This window comes from Motacilla alba, chromosome 1, assembly GCF_015832195.1.
Source record: "Motacilla alba alba isolate MOTALB_02 chromosome 1, Motacilla_alba_V1.0_pri, whole genome shotgun sequence".
Taxonomy (NCBI): domain Eukaryota; kingdom Metazoa; phylum Chordata; class Aves; order Passeriformes; family Motacillidae; genus Motacilla; species Motacilla alba.
In genome coordinates, this window is record NC_052016.1 from 97,348,090 (window position 1) to 97,371,706 (window position 23,617).

A 23,617-nucleotide genomic window follows, 5' to 3' on the forward strand; every position below is an offset into this window, starting at 1 on the left:
TGTATCATGAAATGCTCACTCTTCTGATAAGTGTGAGAAGGCTTCTCATATGAGTGTTTCCTGACCTTGCTTTCTGAGTTAGATTTGCTGCATGTTGGCTGCTAGCTGACTAAATGAATCCAGTCATCTGTTCCTGCATTGGCTGTTCTGGGACAGCAGCTTCAGGTGCTAAAGACTTGAAATTGGCTCTGTGCAGTTTTAGATAACAATTGAGGGGGTTTGTTAACATTTTATATCTATAACTATCACACAGAATTGCATTTCCTACATCCCTTGGGATGTATCCACTGTCTTTGTACACTAAGGGATTGCTGAGTTACACAGAGTCCTCCAAGCAAGTCAGATGCTAATTTAGCATATTTCCAAGATGTTTGCCCATGTCTGACAGGCATGACCCACAGGAAATTTCCCTCCCTGTAGAGAAGCAACTGGGGTCAGATTGGGATGTCCAAGGGGACTAGACCCCTATTGCTTAGGCAGTTGAATTCACATAACCCTTATGCTATTTTGGCCCCAGATTAGCCCATCCCTATCCCCAGCAACAGCCCCTCCACAGCTTCACCAACCACAAAACTCTCTGGAACAAGCAGCAGCTGCCATCTTCACACAGCTTTGTGACCCTCACAAGAAGGGAATCACAAGAAATTCCTGTAAATTAATCTCAGAATTTTCCAGTTTGTTACAAGGTTTACAGCAGAGACCAAACGAGGAGAGCACAATGAGCAAAAAAGGCCATTCAAGTGATGATAAAGAAGCTAAAGAAGTAGCTGCAGTTATCTAGAAGTATGTCTTTGAGGTTTACAAAAATGAATAATTTTTAATAGAAAGTATGATCATTGGTCATATTTGGCAGGTCATTTACAATAGAAGTTTTATTAAAACTAACCAGCTATGCAAGAAGGAAAAAAATTCTTTGAGAAAAAAAAAAAAATAAGGAGCTTTATTTTCAAAATTTTGACCCCCCAAACAACAAAACAATTACGCAAATGCAAGGGTTCAATCATATGCTGAAGTTCTCATAATGAGTGAAATAAAACATAATGGGACTTCAGAGTGTTTTGAATCAGCTACAGACTTACTTTTCCACTGAACTCTGCTTCAGTCATATTTCACCACAAAATAAAGAAGGTCATGCGGAAGGAGTTTTTAAATGGTTTTGGTATTTCTAAATAAATTTCTTGAATCAGTCAAATTGTAAAGTATGGGTTTCAGAATTCCCTAAACTGAGTGGTCACTAAAAGTCGTAAACCTTCTGGTATAACAAAATCACAATTTAGCATGTTGGCAAAATCCAAGTCCAGTTTATGGAGAACAGTATTACCAGTATTATTTAGGTTATGGGATTTTTTTATTAGCTTAGTTGAGCTGAGAGATTCTGTTTTCCCTCAATTAATTTAGAAAATCTGTGTGGCAGACTGTATGGAAAGGGTGCAAAAGACATAGTCTTACATAAAACCTGGAAATAAGCACAAATACTTGTACAAATCAGGCAGATTATTTCACTATTTTACTTTGCCAAATTTTAAATTTAGCCATTTAGCCACCAAAGGCCAGGATCAATCATGGTTCATTGGTTGAATGCCATGTCATTTAAGGTATAACTCAAAAATATTTAGAGGTTTTCTTACATATGAAAACACCATGCCTGAAGAAACAGTGCTGTCAGGTAGGTCACAGAGCAGTTAAATGTTCAAAACATGGAGAAGTGAGCAGGAACTCCAGTCTCAGAGCTTCACAATCACATGATAAAAATGATTGATATTCCACAAGCTGAACTCTGAACACCATGTGCAAAGATAGCCTCAAGAATTCAAAGCTTAGACAACAGTCTTTGCATGTTGATTGATGGCCCCGTGTCACTCTGGTTTATGGGTTATGACCACTGGAGACTTCAAAATGAACTAAGCCAAACATAACAGCATCCTTGCTCAGTGAAGCAAGGATGCAGGACTCAGAAACCAAAATGTTCTGTCAAAAAATAAAATACTTAGCTCAAAAAATCTGTCAGACTTTCAACACTTTTGACAGCTTCCATATTCAATGCATACAAAAGAGATTAAGATGAATGCAATCAAAGCATCTAAAATATTTTTTTTTTACATTAAAAAGCCCTAATTTGGGATAATAGCCTTAAATAATTCACACATCTCTTTTATGTAGGTCTCCCTGTCTTGGTTGTTCTTTAGAAGAAACATCTTCATTAAAGTAAACAAAAATAAACTATTCTTACACTGGATAGCATTAGAAGCTGTTCTTACACACAGTATAAAAGTATGATAGTACTTTGATGACACTGATGAACAGCATATTTTAAAATATGCAGGAAAAATAGCTGTCTTTTAAGCACAGAAATATCAAATGTGTTCATCTGGTATTAGGACTGTCATTTCTTGTGACAGAAGCAATTTTTCTCAGCATCTAAAATGAAATGTATATTAATGATCATAATTACCCAATCCTTGAAATTCAGCCCTTGTTGTGAAAAGGACATTGCTTTGTAAAATATTTGCCATTAATTTGTAATCTTCTGTTCTTTAATTTCATTAGGAATCCACATGTCTGACATCATTGAAAAAACTGACATCTAGTTGAAAAAGAAAAGTCACATGAAACTGGATTATTAATACGTTGCTGAGTTTTTTACCATTTGGGAAGATGCAAACAGCACAGAGTTTATGAACTTTCACTAAATTCAACAGAAGAGGTTTAGGTCAGACATAAGCAATCTAAGGAAAGACACCTCTCCAAATTTATAAAAAAATAATTTGCCATATTTTCTTGATTCTGTAGTGAAGGTACACTTAAAAGTTTTGAACTGAGATTTAATCATCAGTAGTGACTTTCTAGGAGATATTTTTCAAGACAACTAGAAGAATGAAGAATGAACATTGTTAAAAGGTAAGAACTTTCTAATAACTCAGAAACCATCCTGTCACACTTTTGTCATTTTACAGTTTAGATCAAAGCACAAATATATGACTGGTCTTTTTTTTTGTTGTTGTTCCCACAGCATTCTTGCTTCATATCTGTTTTGACTTTAAACTCTACTTTTCTTGTTGGGAAAAACTGACAACTGGATCTTGTCTTTCTGTCTTGCAGATGACATGTGCAACCATGTACCTCAGCATCCCAAGGAACAAGGCTGGACTTACAGGAACAAGAAGTATGATGCAAAGTACACAGAGAGCCAGAACCTCACATACCTCCTTTACACTCTCTGGCTTGTTCTCTATGAGAAATGGCATTAAGCAGACTTGAAAAAGTATTTTGTTTCTTGCAGAATTTTCACATGCCTGTAAGATTTTTTAAACCCTTAAACATTACAATAGTTTTTAATCTCCCACCAAGCTAGTATTCCAAATTAGTTCTTCTCTCATTAAAGTCATATATATATATTACTCTACATTTTTATGGAAGCAGAACTCTGGCACACACTTTAGAAATTATACTATTTGTAAAGAATTTTTTTTCAGACCTTCTGTTCAGCATTTGGTTGGACAACAAAGATTTTTACTAAAGAATTTTGTTTATTTCTAGATATGCATTTGCTTTTATATAGGTTACTGTTCCTCATATGTCTATTTGTAGGTGAGATAACTTAATATTTGCAGTTCAAAATCCATTTTATTGATAGCCATACTATCAATAGTATACATATCCAATTGAGTCTGGATCTAGCTTGACTAACTTCAGGAACTCAGGCCTTTTGCAGCTGCAGAGAGCATTGCCACGACATTGCTCTCTCCACAGCCTTTTTACTGGCTACATTCATGTGCTTAGCACCTCAGAAAAATGCAGCTTTTCCAGTTCTGCCTAGGGTTAGGGTTATACTTAAGGTTAGGGTTCAGACAAAAGCACAGAGTTCTCACAAAGAACTTTATGTGCATATTTTATTGGGAAAAGTACTTTAAAAAGCTGCAGAATTCCAATTATACTTTATCACTGGAGTATGCATGCCCACAATAACAAGCTTTTATGATACTATTGCTGTGACCCCAACACATGTGGAGCTGGTCAGTGTTACACACACTGTAGGCTCCAACACTTCTCCTTGGAGGAAACTCTACTGGAGAGAGAATACTTAAAACCAAGAAATTTCATGAGTGTGATGGTAATGGAACATGAATGCTTTACTGATAGGGATTGCACTTGGGTATTGTGCTTAAATGTGTTTCTTAATTAAAGCCTTAGGACTGTTCATTCCATGGTTACACTTACAATAACTTTTAGTACTTACTTTGCTACTTCATAAATATATCAGTGAGGATTATTTCACCTGTGTCTGGCTGGAACCCAATACTAAATACCCATCACAAGATTGGTAGTAGTGTTTCAATTTTACTGAGACCTGCAGGATCGCTCTCCACAGCATATGGAGATAGCCAGGAGCCTATGGCAGGATGTATTTGTGATTGAGTCTAAATGTACCCCACAGTACCAAAAGCTTTTGTTGCCTAAGGTTGCCCACTGACTTACAGTCAGATCAAGCTTAATTCAGTCACCAAGAGATGAACACAGTTTTAAAATTCAAGAAGCCTCAAAGTGACACCTTGGTCTATCCAGAGTGTTCTTTCATTTCTCCAAAGTATGTATTTTTCTGAATGAGGAATACAGGTTGGTATCTAAGGATAGCAATAGCTATCAAATGTAATTTTAATTTCAAAATATTTTAACATCTTTTAGAATAAAGAGATTGTGTTTTGTCCAGCAGAGGGAGACCTGAGTTTAAGAGAAATGTAATACAAACATGAAGCATAACACAGAAACACATTCTTTCACTCAAATGTATCAGATAGAGATTTTAATTCATAAGAAATAGTACCTTATGTTATATAGACCATTAAGTGTAGGCAAAATATGAAGTTAATCAGATTTAAAACCATATCATAGTGCTTGATTCTGATATAGGATTTGTAGCTTTCATCCCAGCTGAAGTCTGATACTATAGAAATAATAAAATAAAACAAAGACAAGCAAAAATAAAGTCAAATTCAATAAGAAAGTAAAACAAGCACAGTGTGTTTTGGATGAGGAAACACCTGCCACCAGTTTGCACTCAGGAAAAGGTGAACAGTAACCTGGAGGAAGCTCTCTACAGAGACTTTTTTTTATAGTGGTCCTGTAAATCATGGCTCCAGAGAAGAAATCCAGTTCCTGGACCAGCCAGTTCCACCCTCATCTCCCTTTTTCAGAACTGGAGAAATTCATCACCCATTGCCTACTTCAAAAGCAGTTTTAAAGCTATAGGCAGTAATTTTTGATCTCACTGCAGCTTATCTGGCACAGTGCATTGTCCAAAGGCTACTCAGATTTACAGCAGCAATAGAAAAGAGACACTCAATAAGTAGTCTTGAGTTTTCTTTGTCATACACACAAATGATATGCTTTGGGGATTACTGCATTATCAGGATGGTTGCATAACTGAGAGTGGTGAGCAATGTTACAAACCAGTAAATGATCTGCCAGGTATGTGAAGAACAAGCAGAACCAGCACAGGCTTAACACAGAGAGGAACATGGCAAATCTTCCCATGAGACAACTTGAAAGTAAAAAGACAAATACCTTACCCATATATTCTCTGCTTGTTGTGGTTTAATTATTCATTCTGGTCAGCCTTTGCCAGCCTTCAGAAGAAAAACTTGGTGTAAGAGTCAGAAAAAGATCAAGTGCTTGACCAAAGACTAAAAAAATATTCCATAACATATGATGTCTACTCAGCAATAAAAGCTAAGAGAAAGAAGGAGGAAGGGAGGCATTCCTAATTTACACTGCTTGCCTTTAAGAGCAACCACTACGTGTCCTGAAGCCCTGATTCCCAGGAAATGCCATACAACATCTGCTGATGGGAAGTAGAGAATAAAATCTTTCAGTTTCACATACATGACCCTTGCTTTTGCTTTAGTAAACTGCATGGTTTCAACACAGAAGGTATTTTTCCCTATTATTGTCTTCCCACTGTCCTGCTGAGTAGGGGAGTGATAGAGGAATTTGGTGAGCAGCTGGTACCTAAAGTCAACTTATCACAGTTGATTTTGGCACCCAACATGGGGTTCAAGATAACAGCAGTTTTGTATTAGGAGTGCTGTAGCTATAGCAGGTATTACATGGAAAGCTCCTGTGCAGGTCACAGCTTGTTGGTTGTGCTGCTTCTCTCTTTATTTTGTGAACATGTTAATACAAATAATGACTCAGTTTTTTGCCCTGGAATTGCTGGCCTTGCTGTGCTATATCTGCCTTGTGGAGATGATGAGGGAATACATCTCTCCTATCTGGGACTGATGTGGATGGTTTATTAGTCAGGCTCACAATGTCCTTGTTCACCCTCAAATAAAGCTTTCGTACTAATAATTAACATTGTTAGCATATTATGGAGTTTGTGGAATCTGCCGTTGTCCTGGTATCAGAGCAGACAAATTTTGGATGAGGAAAAATTGTAACGTGCCCTGAAGTAATCATCTCTGGATGGCAGGGTGTGGGGAAGGATTTGGTCAGATTCCCGGGATAGTTATCTCATCCCATGACCTGAGACTTTATACACCTGAACAAATGACTCTAGCAGACTGAAAATCAGCAACCTCTAGCACTGTACTGGAGCCTGGCCTGCGCCCAGTGAGCCACAGTTCAATACTATCAGAGGACTGTAGCCGAGGCAGGGACACAAAACGTATTGGAGGGCACCATGGTTGAGACAGGGATCCAAACAATGACAGTAATTGTGAAAAAGTTGACAAGGAGAATAATGGATCCATATCATCAATTAGAAAGGGGGCAGGAAAAAGACAAGGGGTTTTACCAAGAGGTTGTTTTTCCAACAAAGAAATTGGACGAAGGAGTGAGAGAATTCAAAAAGAAAGAGGAAACAATACAGTCTCTGGCCCTATCAGAACTTTGAGACATGCTAAAAGATTACATCCACAACCTGGGTGACTGGCATTCTGTCTGGCTGCTTCAACACTTGGGCTCTTCAAGCCAGGGAACAGACAACCGTACCAGAGGGGATGTGACACTTCATCTGGTGGTCAGCAACGTAAGTGAGCTAATCAGGGATATCAAGATCAGAGGCAGCCTGGCTGAAGAGGTCATGCATTGGTGGAATTTGCATCCTGAGGGATATGAATCAGGTGAGGAGAAAAGTTAGGCCCCGAATTCTATGAAAGCAAACTTCCAGCTCTTCAAGGATATACTCAATAAGATCCCCTGGAAGACTGCCTTCAGGGACAAAGGAGCAGGACAGAGCTAGCAGATCTCTAAGGCAGGCTTCCATAGAGAGCAAGAGGTATCAATCCCCAGGAGCAAGAAATCAGAGAAGGCAAGAGACCAGCAAGAATGAGTAAGAAACTGCTGATCAGACTAAAGGGAAAGAAGCAAGTCCACAGATAGTGGAGAAAAGAACAGGTAACCTGGGAAGATTATTGAGATAGTCAGGTTGTATGGTTAAAGGTAAAGCTGGAACTGAACATAGCAAACAACACAAAGAGTAACAAGAAGGGCTTCTATAGGTGTGTTGATCAGAAAAAGAAGGTTATAGAAGGTAAACTCCCAACAAGAAACAATAATGGAAAACTGGTAACATGGAGGAGGAGAAAGCTGAAGTGCTCAGCGACTTTTCTGCCTCAGTATCCAATGGCAACCTCTCTTCCCACATCTCTTGAGCTGTTGGACAGCAAGATGGGAACTGAGGGAACAAAGTCCCTTCCACTGTAAGGAAAAATCAGGTTCATTACTATCTTAGGAATCTGAACCTAAAGTCCATGGGACCCAGAGATACATCCCAGAATCCTAACAGAAGTGGCTGATGCAGTTGCCAAGCCACTCTCCATGGCAGTCAGGTGAAGTCTCAGGTGACTGGGAAAAGGACAAAATTGTACCTGTCTTTAAAAAGTGCAGAAAGGAAGACCCTGGGAACTGTATAGAACCAACCTGTATAGAAGTTGTGCTCAGGCACATGGAGGACAGGGAGTTGATTAGGGAATCAGCTGGAATTAGGAATTAGCTGGAATGACTTCACCAAGGGCAAGCCCTGCCTGACCAACATGTATGCTCTAACAGAGTGACCATATCAGTGGAAAAGGGAAAGGTCACAGATGTCATTTATCTGGACTTATGTAAACATAAGTTTTAACACAGTCCCCACCAAAATCCTTCTCTGTAAATTGAAGAGAGTTGGATTAGATGGGTGAACAGTTAGATGGATAAGAAAGTGGTTGGACAGTAGCATCCAGATTGTAGTGGTCAGTGGCTCAGAGTCCTGATGGACATCAGTGAAAAGTAAAGTCTCTCAGAAATCCATACTGGGACCAGGGTTATTTAAGATCTTCATTAATGACAAAGGATTGAGTGCACCCTCAGCAACTTTGTAGATGACACAAAGCTGAGTGGTGCTGTTGACACATCTGAAGGACAGGATGCCATCCAGTGGAATCTGGACAAGGCTTGAGAAGTGGGCCCATGGGAATCTCATGAGATTTAACAAGACCAAGCACAAGGTGCCACACTTGGGTTGGGGCATCTCCCAGTATCAATACAGGCTGGATGGGGATGAACAGATGGAGAGTAGCCCTGGGAAGAAGGACTTGGGGAGTGCTGATGGATGAGAGTCTGGACGTGACCCAGCAATGTGGACTTGCAGCCCAGAAAGCCGAATGTGTCCTCAGCTGCATCCAGAGGAGGCCGGGAAGTGCATTCAGGAAGGTGATTCTGCCTCTCTACTCCGCACTGGTGAGACCCCACCAGGAGCTGCATCCAGCTCTGGGGTCCCCAGCACAGGAAGGACATGGACCTGTCAGAGCGAGTCCAGAGGAGGCCACCAAGACAATCAGAGAGATGGAGCACCTCTCCTATAAGGAAAGGCTGAGGGAACTGGAATTGCTCTGTCTGGAGAAGAGAAGGCTTCAGGGTGACCCAACTGCAGCCATGTGGTACCTGAGGGGAATCTACAAGAAAGACGGAGAGAGGCTTTTGACAAGGGCATAGAGTGACAGGACAAGGGGGCTTAAAACTGAAAGAGAGTAGGTTTAGATCAGTTGTTAGGAAGAAATTCTTAACTGTGAGGGTAGTGAGACAGTGGGACAGGCTGCCCAGAGAAATGGGGGATGCCCGATCCATAAGATAGAGTTAATTTTCCCCATAGCATCCCCATAGTGCTAGTAAGTATAAGTGCAGTAGGCTTACATACAGCAACCATCTGTGGACTGAAGCCCTGCTTCCTGGGAGGTGGCTGGATCACCTACTGATGGGAAGTAGAGAATAAAATTTTTGGAATGTTTTTTCCTTTGCCTGTACACACAGGATCTTTGCAATTTATATTAGATATTAGGAAGAAAATAAATTATTCCAAGACTGCTGACAATGAGAGAGACAAAATAACAATCTTGCTAGAGCGATTGCCTGACATTTTATGTTGTTGCCAGTAAAGAATCACACTTTACATGAGAATTCCAAGTGTTTTTCTTTCACAGGATTAGAAAGGATTTCACAAACCATGCCAGAAAAAGTGCTCAGCTGTTCGTTGCTGCTGCACTTCTCCTTTACTCTCCTCATACTGATAGGAAGAATGGAAACTCCACCCACACAAGTTTTCAACCTACTTGTGCCTGAACTTCCTGCATAGTTATCAACTTCAGCCAAGGACTGAAGACATTTAAGCTGGAAAAATTCTCTGGCAAGTTTCTTTTACCTTCATTTTTTAAAAATTTCTTGAGTGACTGCCCAGCCACCAATCCAACATCTCACTCCGCTCAGCTGAATCTGTATGAAATTGATGTGAGTAAACAAGAAAACTAAAGAAAATATTCTAGCAATGTTTGCTGTTGGGATTGAAATGTCTTTTTTTCTGGATGATATTTTTAGTTGAGATTATTTCTATAGCCTCCCTTTAAGTACACCTTTCTTCTGACCAGACTCTGGAGCTCTGAAAATTATGCTTAAGAGGTCTCCCTAGAGAAATTCAGAAATCAGTAACTAGTTATTGTAAAACAGATTGATTCACCTAATTAAATTCTAACAAACTTTAGTTAATGATCAATCTAGTTCAGGTTATTTATGGGCAACATATTTCAAAATACAGCAAAGAGTTCCAAGAGTGCTGAGATCCCAGAACGAAACACAGAAAAGGTCTGCAAATATTCTTGTGAGTATAAGGCACAAAGGGTGTTAGCAGGCGTTTCTGTTTATTTTCTTCACAGATTAAGGGTTAGGCCCTGTATGCTGATTTCATTACCTGCTGTTATTCTCTCCCTTCTTTTGAATCACACCCCTGGTTACTTTTTTTTTGCCTTTAGAAGCCTTCATACCAATCATCAGAATTTTACATAAATATGTTCGATACGAGAATATGACTTTTTTCTCTTCTTGTATCTGACTAAACAGAGTGATTTTTAGAGACACAGAAAACTACCACTAGCAACACACCATGCATTTCTGAAAATGCAATCCAGCTTTAAGGAGTCCATATATGGATCCAGATATGCCAAATCATGGCAAAAAAGAAATCAGAGGACATGGAATTTGGTCAATAAGACAGACCTCAAGATGAGTAAATTCAGATTTTTTTTCAGAGCCTTTAATTCTAAGCCTTTCTTCATGCAGTTCTCATTGCCATGAATAAAATGAAAGATTTGAGTCTGGAAGAGACAATGGTTCGACCTGGGTTATTTGAATTGGATGGTGCTCTCCTCACACAAGCAACTGCCAGCATTTGGGACCAAGTGTGGAATTTCAAAGCCAAGCCTGATGATGTGCTCATTGCAACCTATGCAAAAGCAGGTTGGTGTGGGTAGGAAACAGAACAGAAAAGTTTGGCATAGTGTTTATTGTTGGGATTGAGATATGTTTTTCTTATTGTGACTGATATTTGTTTAAATCTAAACTAGACATATTTTAAAGACATGAAGCTGTGTCAGCTGTGACTAGTAACTCCTGACTTCTTTGGCAGATGCAACAACCACCTGCTACAACTGAAGAACAAATGGCCAAAGTCTAATGACCTATAATTGTTACCTTTAACTGAGATTATATACATTTATATTAATGGTGACAATAGGAGTTTTCCACCAATATGTAGTGATTTAACAATGCCTAGAAAGAAGTGATCATTACTAAGAAATAATAGAAACTAACTGTATGACTATGGAACATATTATGTATTTGGGGAATGATTTTTTGTGTAAACTGGTAGTGATTTCTGACAATTGATTAATTCTTTAAAATAACCAAATTCATTTAATAATTTCAACCAACAAAAAAAAATACCACCATTAATATTAGCTATCTGGCATTTTACTCAGTGACTGGACAAGATTTCTGCTCTTCATCAAACCCTTTACACTTACTACACAAGAAAACAATTAATAACAAATATTCTGTATGAATAAAAACATGTACAATTTTGGAGATTCAGGAACAGATATGGGAGAATTTGATCGTCATAAAAAATAATTATTTGAATTAGCAACAATTTTTAGGGCTTTTTTTTTTTTTTTTTTTGGTCAGTAGGGGAAAAAATGTTTTTAACAAAAAACCCTGCCATTAATTTTGTAAAACCTGAAAGCTTTTGATTTACTACCTGTATACTAAAGGTAAAACCACATTATTTTATCTAACTGGGATACAACCTTCCAGCCACTAAACTGAAAATAAATAAAGTTTGGATTCCATTTGTCATTATGTCATATCTGTATGTGATGCACAACACAAGCATCTTAAGAAGGGCTGAATCTCCTGCCTAAATTGCTTTCCAATTTATCCCTTAGCCTGTTCTCTAGCTGACCTGCCACAGTACCTCAGAGGAGATGTGGTTGACACAGAAATGACAGCTATAAAAGAAAAGAGACACATGAGATACACTATACTGTAACTCTTACAAATGTTGCAGTCACTCAGGCAGATGAAATGTTGTACAGACTTCTATTAACATGTTTCAAATGGAGACTTTGCAAATACTGCCACTTCTTTATATTTTCAAACTGTATGCAATTTTAACTCACTTGAAGTTCAGGTATTGCATTTTTTTTACTCAAATTCAGTATGAAAATTAAATACCTGATTTTTTGTGAGAGATTAAAGGAGGGAGTTTCATTCCTCTGCAAATAATATTCTCCCAACAATAGTGAGTTTATCCCAGTATTTTTTTCATACTGGTGTGGGGACTTATTTCTTTAGGCAAGAAGTCTGTCTAAAATGGAATTCCTGAACTGAGCTTTGAGATTTACCTTTGTTGCTTAATTAGGCATTTTGCCTGTATTATACTCTTTTTCCATTTTGTCTATTATTTTCTATACTATTCTTTCCCTCATTAGCACAGAGTCCATCCTTCTGGCTTTCAGTGCCCTAGTAGAAGAAACTCTTGGCTATCCTGGAGGGAAACATCTAAACATTTGACATTTTCAGGTACCACGTGGACACAGGAGATAGTGGATATGGTTCAACAAAATGGAGATACTGAGAAGTGTAAACGTGAGACTACTTACAAACGCCATCCTTTCCTCGAGTGGTTTTTCGCAGAGCCTGCATCTGCACGTTACTCAGGTGAATATTATTTCTATTTTTTAAAAAAACTAAACAAAACAAGCACATAGTGTTGATGCCACAAGTTTCCTGGAAAAGGTCCCACTTGCTTTGCTCTTTCTAGCTAAGCACCATTTTTTGGCTATTAAGGACCAGTTCAGGTGCTTTAACGTAAACATCTAGTGCTACTCAAGGTGCTGCAAGGCTGGCAGATGGGATTGCTTCAGGTGCTACTGAAGACCATGATGTTTTGTAGTAGTGTCTGAAGCTGTGCTTGATACTCCACAGTATCTAACCCAGCAGCAGATATGTATATAATGGCAATTGAATGGGGCATCGGGGCAATTGAACGCCATTCTGAGATTACAGGCTGTATGGAAGAGAAACATATGGCATGGACCTATTTCTGAGAGGTGCATAATGTTTTTAGTGGTTTTGCTACTGTTTCAAGTAACTGCTGCTCAGTTCTAGGGTCCAGTCATCTAAACAAGCTATGAAACATTCAGGCAACCAGCAGGTTTCACTGGCTTGCAGTTTCTTACAAAAGTCTCCCTCAGCAAGAGCTGCATTTCCACACAAATCATTAAGTCAGACTCTCGCATCTGAAGCTAAAAAGCTTGACTAACTCTGGAGAAGTGCTACTTTTTCTCTTCTAAACTAGACTGTGTTGTCACAGAAAGAGACAAAAACATTATAGATAACAGAGGATGATAGATGATGACAGGGAAAAAATTTTGGAGGTCATGATAGATGTTTAAAAGGGGAAGGGGAGGAGATAACACATCTCCAAATATCACCAGATATTCCCAAGTAGTCCCATACATCCATAGCTACTGAAAATCCACTGTCATTCTCCTAGTTTCTCTTTATGTGCTATCCACAAAGTCTAGTCAGCCATCATATTCTTTTACCCTAGAAAGAAACTAAAATTTCTTACCTATAAGGTGGAAGGAGTCCACTAAATATTGCAAAGGAAAATCTTTGGTTGGATAAATAGAAATCAGTATTCTTCATTATCCCTTGGAGAGAAGGAGTTAGGTATGGGCCCAAGAAAGCAAAAAATACATAAATCAATGTTTCCCCTTTTCTACTCAAATACACAGGTCAAATTTTCTCTAGAAATATTGAAGATGCTTATGTAATGTTGTATATGTTATCCTGCTAGTAAGTGCTTTGGAGATGAATGATCAATGCAAGGTGAACTGCTGGAAAGTCACAGTCACAATCACATGTGTGAGCATAGGAAAGAAGTGCTAGTGCAATTTAGAGAATAACTTTTCATAATTAAACAACCCACAGGTGTGGAGTTAGCTGAAGCCATGCCATCTCCACGAACAATGAAAACTCATCTGCCCGTGCAGCTGCTGCCTCCATCCTTCTGGGAACAAAACTGTAAGGTAAGGCTGAAGAGCCCTATTCTACCTCATGGACATAGAAAGTGACATAAACCAGGGCAGAATATGTTTTCCAGAATCACTGGGAAATCAAAAGTTCTTAAAAAATATTTTCCCTTTAATGTATGAAGTCTATGGGAATCTAAAGTCATGACTAAGTTACCAGAGCTGGATTTTAGAAAATGGCAACTTCAAAGAAAAAAACCTCTTAAATCTCTACCAGCAAGCTCTAAGAGAAAACTCCAGGAGATGCTCAATATCTATATTTGTATGTGCAAGTTAATTTCTTTCTCTTTTCATATCAATAAAGATAATCTATGTGGCAAGAAATGCAAAAGACAACCTGGTGTCATACTACCACTTCCACAGAATGAATAAAGGATTGCCTGATCCAGGAACCTGGGAGGAGTTTGTGGAGAAATTCATGACTGGAAAAGGTGATTAACTGCAATCAGTTGTATAAGAGATTTTGATCATTTTAAGAATGCACAGGATTGATTTTTTTAATTTCAGTTATGGTTTGAAATCCTGGGCAGAGATGCTGTGGAAGGATATCTGCTGAAGGTGTTTCAATCATAACTTTTCTTCATTCACAGATTTTTATTATTACCTAAAGGATGAAATCTATCTTTATGCTCCCATTTTGGGAAATAATATGAACACTAATCTTTATTCTTTTATAATTCAAAAATATATATGACAATTTTCAGGCTTCATCTCTTCTCTCTGAGATTAAAATAAGCCATTTGAAAAGGACCAATGGTTTAACTGGTCTTACTATAAACTTTGATAAAATCTTAAATTTAAAAAAGAAGTGGAGAGTTAATTTTGCTAGAAATGTGCAGTGTGAATTCAAGATAAGGGAGTCTTTGTACCTAAATTTATGTATGCAAAAATCAGGCATCTGAACAAAGGCAGTTATCTAACTAAGAGAAGGCAACCCCAGACACAGATTCCTCCCTTTCTAAAAGATGTGCTGATATCACAGGATATCCAAGAAACAAAACCTGGTCAAGTGGATGGCAGTTTACAGTTTGAGTCATTATAGCTTCCTTAGGTCATTAATATTTTTGCCACCATGTAAGCCTAGAGATACCACTGTCTGGACCAGCATGAGAATCACATGCCCAAAGGTGATCTTATGTCTTGTGTTTGACCAGCTCAGCTATCTGTCCCAGTGGAGAAATATAGAATGCATTTACTTCTGTCTTAGCTAGTAATTTTGACACTTGCTCTAGAGAATCAGGCATTTCTGATAGCATAGCAAATATTGAAACCAGGTAGAATCATAGAATAATGCAAGCTGGAATGGATTTTTTTTTTTTTTTTGTTCATATGTTCCCAACCCCTGCCCTGCTCAAAGCAGGGCTAATTAAGACAAGCCTTGTCCAGATGATCAAATGAGTACTGGAAATGTGTGTTTCCATTGACTATAATGCATCTGCATTTGTTGCCCTCTGAAGTTATACCTGAATCCTCTTCTGAGCACCCATAAACCTGAGGGATTAATAGCAAAAATGCTGTAATAAACACAGAGCACAGCAGTGCTTATTATCATAGCCATACTGATTCAAAACCAGCTTGGAAATTCACAGGTACTGGTTAAGAGGCAAACATGAGTGCCACATGTGTTAAAGACACAATCAGCATTTATAGCTGCTGCTGATGTTACTTCTTTTTCAGTCCTCTGGGGCTCCTGGTACGACCACGTAAAAGGATGGTGGAAGGCAAAAGATAAGCACCGTATACTCTATCTCTTCTATGAAGATATGAAGGAGGTAAAAGGCTGAACATATGTTTATACAGCTCTGAAATCTGTAAGTCTAGCAGATACTAATTACAAGGAACAGTTTTATATTATGATGCCAGCATCAGTAATCCATACAGTAACTTGATCTTCTCTATGTGAGAATTGCAGCTCTCACATGATGTTTGATTTCTTTGCTTTTCCTAGCTCAGTGTCTTATCCCATGTAATTGTCTCTGCAGAATCCAAAGCGAGAAATTGAGAAGATTGCAAAGTTCCTGGAGAAGGATCTGAGTCAGGAGGTTCTAAACAAAATAGTCCATAACACCTCGTTTGAGGTAATGAAGGAAAATCCCATGGCAAACTACACTAAAGACTTCCAAGGAATAATGGATCATTCCATTTCCCCATTCATGAGAAAAGGTACTGAGGTTTGTCACTGACATCAACCCTGTCTGGTTGTCATTCTGTCAGTTTTGAAATAAGCATTGAAGTATCCAATAAGTTGCTGATAATGAGCTTCAGGTAATACTGGTAAATCAATCTTTTCTCTTTTTTTCCTTTGTCGTTTCTTAGGGACCGTTGCAGACTGGAAGAATCATTTCACTGTGGCACAGAATGAGAAATTTGATGAAGATTATAAGAAGAAGATGTCTGATACCTCTCTTGTTTTTCGCATGGAATTGTAATTACTTGCAATTGAAATTTATGATCTTCAGTCTTTCCCGTGTTACATATTTTGTTTTTCTTTCACAAAATGCCAGTGTCCCTAAGATTCCAAGATCTTCCTTTCACACATCACTGATTTTTCATTATTGGGAAAGTGCCCAAATTTTGCCAAAGTTTAAATCTCCCTCAAGAAAATAACTCCACTGGACAATTCTCAGTCACCCCCACCACAGTTACTTTCAGCATTAATAAAAATATTTCAGACATGCTGTGGGTTTTGATCTTTGTAAAACTGCAGTTGATATTGCTGGCATTTTCAAATCAAACTCTAACAGAAACTAGGAGCCAACAGGAAAAAAGTTGTTAAAAGAATACAACAGGTTGTATGAACATTAATCAATTAATAACAATATATAAATTTAAAGGTGGTCAAGTATAAAGCGGGGAACAGAAGTGCACAAAGTAGAATAAATTGTTTTATCTTCTCTCATTTTAAGTCAAACATAAGAAATGCTGTTGAAATGAAAGCAACATTTCCAAAAACACCAAACACCTATTACTTCTTTTGATAAAAATTGCTGAGGGGCTATATAGAGGCATTTATTTACAGTCTAGCTGTGGGCACAGTGGTCCTTATTGCATCTCACATTTGCCTTCTGAACTGGATATCATAGTGTTCTCTTAACAATTGGAAAATTCTGGCATGAACCAGGTGGATAGTCAAGGCTGCAAATGCCACCTCCCTCTTCACTGTTGCAGAAGTGTTCATCAGATACTTCATGTCATTGCCTTCTCCTTTACCTTACTCTCAATCAAATATATAAACATCTTGTTGAGAGCTCTTAGTTGCAATAGGGTCTGGTAGATACTGGAAAATAAAAACCAGTTCTGCTTTAGCATTAGTACCGTAACTACAGCCTTGCTTTGAGCTTCTGCAAAATTAACTAAAGCAATTCATAACCTGTTTAATTATAGGCAACTGAAACCAATCCACTTTTGGATTTAAAGTGCCATCATGGAGTTGGCATGCAAAAAAGGCCACAAAAGACTTCCTGCTTAACTGAGTTTGCATTCTGAATGTTAGAGGGAACAGAACGCAGATTACAGCAGCTAAAGGAAAGTACTGTCTTAGTCTCGTTTAGTCAAATTTAATACAAAAAATGTTTGCTGGGGATATTTTCTCTTTGGCTTGTGGAGAGTTAAAAGTAAGCTAAAAAGGTGTAGCACTATGAGCAGCTGTCAAATGCAAAGCTCATTTCAGGCTACTAATTTAATCCACATATTGCAGTCATTAATGCAGTCATAAAGGGCAGCACATATCTAAAGCGAATGCAATCATAAAGGGCAGCAATACCTTGCATCAATTTGAAAATAAACAAAAAGTTGTCTGGTAAATGTAGGAGTTACATTGTCCTGGCCCACAGAATTTTCCCCAAAAATGCAGGAATCACTGAAACTGGAAGCATGTATTTACTACATTAGTATAATTTATTATTTTTTTTAACTTCAGGTCCACAGATTCCTGCCCATAAACAAAGGATGTCTCAGTAACATGACTACCCGAGAAAAAATTATCTGTCAGAGGCACTGCTGTTCATCACAGCAAGGCTAAATACCAGCTTGAGGAGCTTTCTGCTACTTGTTTGGGTTTTGTTTATGATTAACTTGATTTACTGTCTCACTAGTATGAAGAAAAGATGTTGCCTGCTCTTTCAGATATTTCCACTCTCTTGCGTTGCTCTATGAAACCACATGAGTCAGCACAGTTTGTCAATCTAATCCTCATTCAGTGCCACAAGAGGTATCAGTAAATGGAAAACATGCTTAACTCAGTAGCTTGGTGACATTTTATGAGCAGTGCTGTACAAAAGGTCATACAGATGACCTGCTTGCTCCTCCCTTGAAATCTCAAAACTATCAGAAAAGCAAAATGCTGACAGTGGCTGAAGCCTTATTTGAAAAGGGAGTTGCACAGCAACTGCAAGCATAGAGGCACCCTATTATAAGGGACTAGTATCACATTGGGAAAGTCACCTTTGCTCTCACTTCCTCAGGTAACTTTTCACCCAGCTACAATTCAGCTGCTATAAACAACAGATAAGAAGTACCACAGGTCATATTGCAGTCCTAGAATACAAAAGGGGAGAAACAAACACTTGGTGTGTGGCTACATAAGAAGTAGCTTTTCTCATGCTATTGATATTATCTTTCTGTATATTCAGAGACAGGAATCTTAACTATTTTGACAAAATATAGCTGGCAGCAGGATAGAAAAGTGGAGACTTTCTGCTTTTTATGCCTTCTCAAGCCACCGTAGCTGAGAGAACAGCTTATAGATTCAATCATGATTCGCAAAATGTTCACTAGTGTGAAACTACAGGGAGTAGTTTATTGTTACCAGTGAAAATTACTTGAAAACTACTTGACCTGTAGTTATGAAGAAAATTTGGATAAAAGGTTAATGGGTTGTATGCATCCCTCAAAGGTCATAGATTCTACCATGGTTTTGTGCCTATTTTGACTGTATGTCAATAGAATTGTGCATATGCTTCTGGGCATATGCTTCTGGAGGGCGCCCTCATCTAGAGTGCCTTTAACTTCCATATCTTTAGGTCTGACAGTTGTTATGTACAGAAGAGCTTTAAATTATGTATATGGAGATTTTTTACTAATACCGACAAAAGTTGGTAAGAGATTTAATATATTTTTACGTAAGACACTGTAAATGAATGAGCACCTGCAGAAGAAGATTTCATGTGTACAGCCAAATTATTTCAAATAATTTAAACTATTGTCACACTTCTGATGCAAACACATAATTCTGTTTATTGTGGAGATAAAACTGTACAGAAATATATTAGACATAAGTCCTGAAAATATATCCATGCTTTATTTTCATCCAGTTACCCAGATGCACAGCTTTACTAACCTTCTCAGATGCAACATCTTCAATGTCAGTTTAACAAGACTTGTGTCAGTTTAGCTAGTGCAATCCCACAGCAACTTCTTTGATTCTGCTTGTTTCTTCTTTTAGAAGAAAGCGCCCCTGCTGGGTTTTGATAGTACAGAAACTTTGTTATTCATCTCTAAAAAATGTTTCAGGGTCAGTGTTGATTAATACATGTTAACTGTTCATGTGGTTCTGTTTTGCAGCTCTGCATTAACAACTACCAAAACAAATCCTCCCATAGGAAAGACTAAAGATTCCTGCTTCAATACAGACTGTTTAAAGACACTGCTGTATTAGTCCTAGAACAGTCATATTCCCCCTTGAGCTTGGCTGTCAATAGCAGCTAGGGGAGACATCTTCACTTGGAATGCAACCATTTGTGAAAGAGAATGAAAGAAGCACAGAGCTCCAAAAAAATTGAAGAAATAATCAGAGAAGGGAGCTGTTCTATTTTCCTAGCTAGCATTCCTCCCAAAGACAGAGGGATGCTGCTTTCCTTTCCATTAATCTAACTGCAGATGATCTGCTTCATACTTGAACTGAAAGTCTCTGTTTGTCTCTCTGTTTGGAAAACAGACCATGCAGAGGAAATAAATTTTATGTAATTTGCCCTATCCATACAGGATATGGATATCATATTTTACATTAATGGTTTATATCAACATGTTCATAAAGTGTTTTACGTTGATAACAAGGTTAATTATTAATTCTGGCATTTTTCAGAAGTGCATTAACATATTTTAAGCCTGGACTGAAGCTTTCATTTCCCTCACATCCTCAATGACTGCTGCAAGGTCTCAGTGTAGGCTGCAGGTGAGCCTAGAGGCACATTGAGAGTTAAACCCTTCATACTTCTAAGATGCAGCCAAACTGTGCTGCCAGACTGAAAGTAATGGGCTTAGGCTGGATAACAAACAAGGCTCTGCCTGCCCTCCAGACCAAGCACTGTGTAGGTAGATCAGAAAAACCATCATTCAGCAGCACCCAGTGGTTAATGTCAAAGAAGCAAATTACTCAAGGATTCTTTTGCAGAAGGGCTTTGGCATAGGCTGCTGCAAGGGCAGTTGGTATCTATCAGCTGTGTGAGCTCAGACTGCCTTCTGAACTGAAGGCTCCCAGTAGAATCATATCCATCTACCATGACTGTGGAGACAGAGGCATCATGTCAAAAGCAAGCTACACTGGCTCCTGCTGTGGTACAGGCAATATAAATACAGGTAGAATCTTAGGTCAGGGACCTAAAAATTAAGGTAACTAATTTTTTAAAATTTGTTAAAATTGGGCCTTTTGATTCACAGTAATTTGTTATTGTACCAATAACACTCAGCAGTAACACATTTGCTACTATCTCTGCGTGCAATTAAAGGTTCTCAATGTGCTGTTTACAATAGAACAGTCTTTTGTAGCCAGACTTCATACCAGGTGTGGAAACAAAATGGTTCCTTGTGTGAGTTTTAGATTAATTTATCAAAAGGCTTGTTGGCTTTTGCTGGTGAGAACACCAAACTACCCACCTCTGTTTCCTATTACAGATTTAGACCAGAATTAAGGACTGTATATACAACTAATGTTTTAACACCTAACCAAATCCTTCATACACAAAATGATCCTGAGATAAATATCTCTTTTTTTCACTGTACCATTCCACTCCTGTGGGAACCTACTGAACCTTAACCCAACAAAATGGCCATAGTCAGCCAAATAACTTGCAGTTCGTCTGCACAGGGGGTGTGCTTTAGGTTTCCAAACAGAGGAGAATAGTGATCATTCTATGAATTCATATGTTGTTTTCCTTTATATTAAGCTGGCATGTAAAAAAGGCATAGAAGCAGCTCAAACCAAGAACTCTGACTGGCCCAGCATGGGTCAAAACAGAGTCTGCAATCGTCAGAACTTGTCGCAAAGACAGATTCTACAGTGGTAAGTATTTAAAGCATCTGCTCCTTTATGCCAAAAACACATTCCCCAATAGCAAAATTACAGGCATTTTCTCATTCTGTGCTCTTCAGAAAATTCTTGCAGGTCTAATAATTCCAATGACAGTGAACAAGTATTTGTACCCTGCCTTGATGTAAGGACTAATTACAGCCCTGTGGGACTTGGCTTCTCAACGAAAGCAGAATTGGAAATTTATTATGCTCTGCCCCAACACATCCCATAAATCTCTAGGCAATCTTGTTTTACATAGACAATGCTATTTTAAAAGATGAATTAATTATATTTTACAAAGATAATAAAATCATGGGATATATGGACTATGTAAATTATTCTTGTTTTTCTCACTTACCTTGTCTCAAATTAGCTGCACTTATTATTATGTATCAGCTTACTGTCTCCTTCTAGATAGTAAGACACAACTCATAAATTATTTAAGAAAACTTTATCAGACTATTGCAGGTACAAATCAACATTTTTCCCCACAAAATTCAGAGCAACTTGCATTTTATTTTAATAAACTGAAACAATCAACAGACAAAATCCTCAATCAGTTTTCTTATAGTTATTCTAGAAACTTTTCAAATTCTTTTACCGTTCCCTAACCAAGATTCTTTTCAATTGCTGTTGCAATTCAGGACCAGAATGAAAGACTGTTAAGACAATCTCAAATGTACAACCTAAACTCTGTTACATAAAATGGAGGGAGGGCTGAGTGGCTTCTAGCCGGAATCAGCTACAGAAAGCCTGCAATGACTGAGCTAGTAGCTCATTGTCTTCAGTACTAACACCTCTGAAATCTCTTTTGTGTCTGCCTTGGATGAGCTCCAAAATCAACTCCCTCGTAGGTTAAATAATGAGATGACCCAAGAGTTGGTACATAATACATACTGTCTGAAGATAGTCAGAAGGAACAAATTTGCATGAAACATTGTTTTCTCTGTGGTTTCCCAAAAGAGAAGGTTCGTTTCCTACAGTGTTCTCCCCAAATATTCCGATTCAGCTGGAAGCTAACCTCAAAGCACAGAGCCATGCAGTATGGCATAGTTTGGGGTGAACAGCTTCTGCTCTGGAATGGTTTTGGAAGGACTCTATCTCAAAAAGCTCGTCTTGAAGTTGTGTGAAATCCCCACGTTAGATCAGAGCAACATAGGCATAGGTAACCAGTTCAGAGTACCCCAATGTGAAAGGGGAAGGAAAGAATAAATCAGTTTAACATCCTCTGAAGCTTCTAAAAAGAATAATAAGAGAAGTAATGAAAAAACACTGCAATGCTGTTTGGTTAGGGATATCTGTTCCTTGCCAGCAACCTTTGTGAGCATGGAATCAGTTGTGTAGCTGCATAAATAGATATATATGAATATATGTAATGGACAGTGAATGCCTTGGAGGTAGAAAAAAAATAAATACTTTATTAGGTATAGGTGAAGAACCTTTCTGCTTTTTGTCACCATTTGCCATTTGAATTTTACAAGAAGAATGACAGTAAGCAGACTTGGAAAAATGCAATTATTCTTCCGAGACAAGCATTTCAACAAACAACTCTCCTTTTTTATTAAAATACATATTCTCTCATGACATTATAATTAATTCAGTGATATTCAGTATTCACCCAGTGAACCATGAACAGAATAACATGCCTAAATTGTTTTTCCCAGGCAACTTTTCATTAAAAATCAATTACTTATCATGAAATGTGAAAAATTATTCAAGCACTACCAAAGTGCATGCATGGTTACAATGAAAAATGTGTGCCCTTTAAAGTAGGCATTGTTCCCCTCAAAAACCTACTCAAACAGGCCAAAAAAATCTCTTTAAGAATATGTAATCACCTGCCATAACACCTAGGTTCTGCTATTTGCTCTGGTAGTCCTTCACAATCCATTTTCGAATTTATGGAATCATGGAATAGTTAGGGTTGGAAGAGACCTCTGGTGATCAACTCATCCAACCCTCCTGCCAAGGCAGGGTCACCTACAGCAGGTGCCAAAGAACACATCCAGGTGGGGTTTGAATGTCTCCAGAGGGAGACTCCACAAGACCCCTGGGCAGCTGTGCCAGTGCTCTGCCAGCCTTAAGTAAAGAAGTTCTTCCTCATGCTACAATGAAACTTCTTGTGGTTTTATTTAAGGCCAGTGCTCCTTGTCCTGTCGCTGGGCACAGATGAAAAGTCTAGCACCATCCTACTGGCACCCACCGCATTTATTTGATAAATAATTTTAATCAATTTGTGTTTCCATCAAGCTGTTAAAAACAGGGTCTTAAATCGCTGCGTTTCTGCCCGAGCACGTCACTCTTCACCTCACACTCTCCTTATGGCGGCAGTGAGACACGCCTGCAGCACTGCTTTGCCCTCAGGAGCCCTTCATGAACAGGGACTAGCGGGGTGCTCTCGTGTTGCAGCCGTACCCCTTCCCCG

General features: G+C 38.4%; 1 protein-coding gene across 3 annotated transcripts; it reads left to right on the forward strand.

Annotated features, from left to right (window-relative positions):
* Positions 1–9,627: 9,627 nt before the first annotated feature.
* On the forward strand, positions 9,628–16,582 carry SULT1C4 (sulfotransferase family 1C member 4). Of its 3 annotated transcripts, none has more exons than XM_038155448.1 (8): positions 9,628–9,762; positions 10,588–10,764; positions 12,388–12,525; positions 13,804–13,901; positions 14,209–14,335; positions 15,582–15,676; positions 15,887–16,067; positions 16,221–16,582. In XM_038155448.1, exons 2-8 carry the CDS (start codon positions 10,599–10,601, stop codon positions 16,331–16,333), a joined length of 918 nt encoding a protein of 305 aa, XP_038011376.1. In that variant the 5' UTR covers positions 9,628–9,762; positions 10,588–10,598; the 3' UTR covers positions 16,334–16,582. The 3 variants fall into 3 exon arrangements, with proteins under 3 accessions (XP_038011376.1, XP_038011359.1, XP_038011367.1); XM_038155431.1 differs by lacking the exon at positions 9,628–9,762 and adding an exon at positions 10,041–10,129; XM_038155439.1 differs by lacking the exon at positions 9,628–9,762 and adding an exon at positions 10,055–10,113.
* The last annotated feature ends 7,035 nt before the right edge of the window (positions 16,583–23,617 follow it).

Bases quoted from the DNA above. Each gene is read 5' to 3' on its own strand.
- SULT1C4 (XM_038155431.1), top strand. From the start codon at position 10,042: ATGGGCAACATATTTCAAAATACAGCAAAGAGTTCCAAGAGTGCTGAG. The intron at 12,526-13,803 runs GTGAATATTATT...AACAACCCACAG, and splicing joins TGCATCTGCACGTTACTCAG to GTGTGGAGTTAGCTGAAGCC. The intron at 16,068-16,220 runs GTACTGAGGTTT...GTCGTTTCTTAG, and splicing joins TTCCCCATTCATGAGAAAAG to GGACCGTTGCAGACTGGAAG.